This window comes from Seriola dumerili, unplaced genomic scaffold (assembly GCF_002260705.1).
Source record: "Seriola dumerili isolate Sdu_G_001 unplaced genomic scaffold, Sdu_1.0 BDQW01000149.1, whole genome shotgun sequence".
Lineage (NCBI taxonomy): Eukaryota > Metazoa > Chordata > Actinopteri > Carangiformes > Carangidae > Seriola > Seriola dumerili.
Window position 1 is genome coordinate 24,142,553 of NW_019174404.1, and position 6,000 is coordinate 24,148,552.

The following is a 6,000-nucleotide window of genomic DNA, read 5'->3' on the forward strand; positions in this document are numbered from 1 at the left end:
AAAGGGAGTTGGAGAAGAATATTCTGAGACTTCAACGAAGTTAACAGGCCTGGAAGAACCTAAAGCTAACACTGCTTGTGCCATGACTCCAGTTACCAATGAAGATGTCCTAGTTGCGATAAATATGCTGAATGGCACTGTTGATAAGAGGTTTGCAGAGCACAACGGGGCTCCCTCACGAGCCTCAAAGCAGCTGTACATAATGTCAGTGATGGATGTCTATAAGTGAGGCCACCATCGAATTGCACGAGAGGCGTATCAAGGAGCTGGAGAAACGGCATGATAGTTTAGCATCTCAATACATGCAACAACAAGCCAAGCTCAATGACCTTGAGGCTCACTCCCGCGGGCAAAACATTTGCATAATTGGGGTCAAAGAAAAGGCCCAAAGCAGTAGGCCGACTGAGTTTGTCGCCAGATTGCTGCCAACACTACTGGGAGAGGATCATTTTGACCGACCAATCTTAGCAGACCATGCCCACCAAGCATGTGTGTGCATGTTTGTGCATGTTTGTTTGTTTGTTTGTTTGTTATGTTTAACAAATGATGGGCCAAAAATGACAATTACTCCAAGTTTTGGGTGAGGACAGATTATTGTTTTCTCTTTAAATTACATTACGTATCTGTGAAGTTGAATGTCTCCCTTGTTTGGAGTTTAGAGGGTAGTTATTCAGCTAGTCTGGGCCACATGTTGGCTTCTGGGTCTAGCTTTAGGTTGTGTGAGGTAGTCATGAATAGTCAGTACATTACACACAGTATATTCTGTTCAGCGCGCTCCCAGTTAGGGAAGCCGACCGGCAGAGTGATGTGTTGCTGTACACGGTGCCATGAGAATAAATGCACGAGCACACAAGCCCATGAACACATAAGCACACCAACAAGAGAATGCGTATGTAGTATTATACATCCCGACCAAACTGGCTTTATGCCAGGCAGTCATACAGACTTTAATCTGTGCCGCCTTTTACATACGCAAAGGACACAGAAGACTGTTGCTATCTCATTAGATGCACAACGTGCTTTTGATCAAGTGGAGTGGCCCTATATGATGCTAACAATCAACAAATTTGGATTTGGACCCTCTTTCATAAAATGGATTGAGATCATCTACCCACACCCAACTGCTTCAGTTATTATCAGAATATTTCTCTCCCTTTTGCAATTCATCGTGGGACCCAACAAGGCTGCCCTTTCTCTCCTTTCCATTTTGCAGTTTTCATTGAGCCATTGGCAGCCAGCATCAGACAGAACCCTCTCATATCTCCCACTGACACGTATGGATATAAACATCACCTTTCTCTTTACACAGATGACATACTTCAACCCGCAATTATCTGTACCTCCCTTCTGGCTCTAATTAATAACTTTGGCAGTCTCTCGCGATTTTGACAATTTGGTCAAAAGTGAATTAATGCCAGTTTCTGCAGTGATTAATATGACTTATTTATAGTCCATTCCTTTTTAAAAAAAAAAAAAAAACCTATAACAATTTTTCCTACCTTGGCGTGATTGTAACAAAAAATCCAAATCACCTCCTACGACTTAATTGCCAGGTTATTCATTGAAAGATCACTATGTAAGAAAACCCCCCTGCCTGCTCTTCTCAGTAGCCCTTCTACAGTTAATAAGTCATATTTTAGTAACAGCTTTGTAGTTGGCAATACTTTAAAAATCTGGAAGCAGATAGAATTATATATTAAGGCTCCAAAAATCTATAATGATAACTCCATCTGTGCGAATCATTCCTGTATACCTGATCTAGACGATAATGTTTTTTCCACTTGGAAACAAAAAGGTTTAAGTATTGTAGATGAGCTTTATATTTATAGGAACTTTGCCTTGCCTTGCCTGCATCAAGTTTTTTCAGATATCTACAAATTCAAGACTATGTCAGGAAGCATATGCCTAATTTTGAAATTCTGGACAAACAGTCCTTGGAGGCAGTTAATGCCTTTGATCCTGTCTCTCGTGGAGGGGTTACCTTTTTCTATCAGATCCTACATAAGAAAACTCTATTGAATACAGAAGGACTTAAGCAGGCATGAGTGAATAAACTGAATATAGGATTACAAGATAAAGTCTGGGATGAGTGTTTAAAGAGCATACGTGACTGTTCAGTCAATGTCAGGCATAATCTCATACAGTTTAAAACATTATATAGACTTTATTACTCTAAAGAAGAGTCACACCTTTTTTTACCTGATGTTTCACCTTTTTGTGATCGGTGTAGATCTAGGATTGGTAATCTAACACACTCTTTCTGGTCTTGCAGTAAACTTAACACCTATTGGAAAAGCAATTTTCATTGTTTTTCGGAGGCTTTTGGGAAACATTGGGTGCCAGATAGCGATTTTTGTGGTGACTAACTCTTTATTTCATGCCACTAAATTTGAGAAAATGGCTGTATTGTTCGGAATAGTAACTGCAAAGAAGATAATTTTAGGAATATGGAAATTGGACTCTGTACCCATATATGATTTGTGGTCGGGAGAAACAGACTACACTTGGAGAGACGGATATTTTACAGTGAAGATGGAGGAGGTGTGGTTGGTAAGATCTCGGACCCCGTACTGAAATTCTTTCAGGCTAAGAATGAATGTGTTGAGTCAAATGTGAAGCACCATGCTGTGTATTTTGTTTCTCTTTTTTTCTCTCAAAAGCTACTGTAATACATAATTTTGTTTTTTAAAGAATCACCACCTTGCACTTAATTTATCTGTGACTGTGGCTACTGTTGTCAGATATCAGAGTTAGTTTGTTCCACATCATCACAGGGCAATAGGTGAACCACTTCAGTGGCAATTTTCAGAGATAAACAAAGAAAATACAGTCCAATCCAATTTGGATGAAGTCTTCTTTAGTTAATAGTTAAAGTTAAATTTAATTATTTATTTTATTTGGATACTTCAAAAGAAGTTTGTGAAAATGTTGTTGAAATTCAGATGTGAATTGCTAAAAATTACAGAAATAATCATCTGCAGCTGCTCCTGCTCTCTTTCCTTTTCCTCTTTTACCTCCTGTTTTCCACTTTGACTTAGATCATTCATCCTCTTCTCCCCTCACACATTTCCCATGAAGAAGCATTGTAACAGTTATTGAGTGTTGTGAGAAATTATCAGACATGAGATGACTCTTGAATTAGTGTCTTCAGCCACTGAAAACAATATGGGCAATTTTATACAGTCTAGTTTTAGGCTAAATGTTGGCGACACAGACTGAACAGTTTCCATGGAATGACTCAATTAACACCAAAGACCAAGGCTGTTTGCAAAACTTTCCAAACTTTTCCAGTACAGACCTCATGTAGCTGAACAGGCTACAGTCTGATCCTGATCTGCATCATGACGATCACTCACCGGCTTCTCGCTGGAAGTGGTCGGCGGACAGGTCATGCATAGACCTCCTCTGAGGTGCTGTCTTTCCCTCGGGTGCTTTGTGGAAGTGGTTGTGGGGGTGGTGGTCAGGACTACCGACGCTCCCAGTACTGGATGTGCTACTACCATCCCCCACGTCCCGAGCCGACACCGAGCCGTTCAGGTTGCTCAGGCTGCTGGACTGGCTGTCGATGGAGCTCCGGGAGCCGGCTCCGCTCCTCTCCTCATCCAGCATCAGGACGATCTCCTTCAGCTCCATGTTCTCCGTCCTCAGCGCTTCCTGACCGGCCTCCAGCTCCGTCAGCTTCTGTTGGTAAAGTCCGACGTCTTTCCACAGGACGCCGGCCGTGTAGCGGCCGAACCGCTGCCACTCCCGGGACACCTTCTTCCCCTTCTGTCGGTCGTCGTCCAGGAAGCAGCACAGCTCTCTCAGCTCCTGGTTGTCGTCCTGCAGTTTCTGGTTGACCTCTTTCAGACTCCGGATCTCGTGGAGGTGGATCTGCAGTCTCCGGTTCACGTCTTTCATCATGTTTCCGTGCTCCAGCATCAGGGCCATGTTGCGGCTCTCCAGCCTCCTCAGTCTCCGGATCAGATCTTCCTTCCCCAGCATCAGCAGCTCCTCGTCGGGCCGCTGGCTCAAATCCGCTCCGTGACCTTCCATGCCCCAGCTGTTTCTAATGTTGCCCTAATAAACCGGGGGTCCTCTCACAGCTGTAGGACGACAGTTAGGCTATTATGAAAACCAGATCCATGATGGATTACATACCGGGCTTCGGAGACAGATCCGTATCCTACACGGGCCCCGGTGACCCAGATCAGACCGCACTGCTCTTAATCCACCGGCAGAGGAAACCACGAACCACAAAGCAGAACAAGCCTTCTCTATGAACGGGGTACGTTCATGGTGGAGACGCTGTCTTAAGACCGGAGACCGGAGCCGGTTGGGGTGGAAGTGAAGGAGCATGGAAGGAGACGCAGAGAGAGAGAGAGAGAGAGAGAGAGAGCGAGAGAGAGAGAGAGAGCACTTATCCCACCTCACACCTCGCAGAAAGTACCACAGTGTCCTCTGTAGGCAGCAGCACAGACCTGTAGAGTCACAGAGCCTCTGGAACAAAGCAGCTCTGTTGTGGTCTGTCAGGGTGACAGTATGAGACTGAATGGTATACTGAGGTCAGCTCAGTATTCAATACCATCACAGGTAACAGATAACAGAAGCTTATTTGCCTTTAAGCAGCTGCACACCTGTACCCAGGGTTGGGAAGGTTGCTTTTGAAATGGAATAGGTTACAGATTAAAATGTAATGAATAATGTAACGTTTAATTACTTCATCAAAGTAATGTATTTATTACGTTTGATTACTTTTCAGTACCACTGTGAACCATCTGTTGGTGTTGAATATCTAATGAAAACACACTGCTGAATGAAGAGTGTTAGATCTCACACCTGTCACCTGTCTGACCCACATGTACACCAACGGGAGTTCCTGCTCAGTTTTAGATTCTACACATCAACATTTTACTGAAAACAATATATTCTGATCTAACATTTTGATTAGTGTCTGTGATTTCATAACACATTCTTTCTCAGTAATTGTAACAGATTACAATTACATTTATTTTGTAATTTAATTAGGCAATGTAATCCCATTACATGGAATTTACTCCCCAACACTGATTATTATGAGTCCTCAGCCCAACTACACTCCTATAAAGTTTCATGATTGTACCTCTCAGGTTGTAACAAACAGACAGACCGACAGACAGACAGAGAAGGTGAAACAAACTAAATCGATCTCCGTCCAGACTAACGCACCTGAAAATGCATATATACATGAGCAATCATGTACACTGAGCATGTGGCAGCCAGTATGAACAGGAAGAAGATTGCAGTTTGTTTTCTTGCTCACAGTATAAATGTCTGTAGATATGTTTTCTCCATGACTGGAACTAGTTTGATGACATTGTCAGACTCATAAAGACCTTCATTAGCGCTTGGCCAAAACAGAAAACATAAGTTAGAGGTGGGGTTTACTTTGCTCTCTCCATACTGTCTGTATGTTCATTACATCATTTCAAATACAGCCCCCCCCCCCCTCCTGAACTGAATATGGACAATGTAGATTGTGGAAAAATTCTTTGCTTGACTCTTTCACTCCCTCTTCTATCATTATAACAATAACTATTATTATTATCATTATTATTATAAAGATAAGGTCGCCCTCTGCTGGGCAGCAGGAGATTACAGGTGTGAGTAATGGGGGAAAAAAATGACAGTTTAACCCGAGAAACTACAATAACAGAGAAGCCCCAGGATGCATTGCGAGCTGGGGTCTCAATGATAGATGTCTTTTCTTTTTTTTTTTCTTTTGTGTGTGTGTGTGTGTGTGTGTGTGTGTGTGTGTGTGTGTGTGCGTGCGTGTGTATCCCTCCCTAAGGAATGCCAAGCATACTGCAATTTTCTTCCCTCTGCTGTTTGACCATACCATACCATGAGGGACAAAATTTTACAAAAGGAGTGAGAGACAACAGGGAAAGTTTCCAGAATGTGGAAGGGCTTCAATCAGTAGTCATAAGCTGCAAGAAAGAAACAGAAGAGCAGTTAACCACAACTGCCACTCAGTCCGAG

General features: G+C 42.8%; 2 protein-coding genes across 2 annotated transcripts in view; one reads left to right on the forward strand and one right to left on the reverse strand.

Moving 5' to 3' along the window:
* Positions 1-4,272, reverse strand: part of LOC111225879 (coiled-coil domain-containing protein 85C-A-like) — a 29,457-nt gene extending 25,185 nt beyond the window's left edge. Inside the window, exon 1 of the mRNA XM_022750918.1 lies at positions 3,357-4,272. Coding sequence (XP_022606639.1) covers positions 3,357-4,035 — 679 coding nt within the window. The 5' untranslated portion in view covers positions 4,036-4,272. The remainder of the gene's footprint in view (positions 1-3,356) is intronic.
* Positions 4,273-5,215: 943 nt separating this feature from the next.
* Positions 5,216-6,000, forward strand: part of hhipl1 (HHIP like 1) — an 8,272-nt gene continuing 7,487 nt past the window's right edge. The window contains exon 1 of the mRNA XM_022751276.1: positions 5,216-5,263. Within this exon, the coding sequence (XP_022606997.1) occupies positions 5,216-5,263 (48 nt within the window). The remainder of the gene's footprint in view (positions 5,264-6,000) is intronic.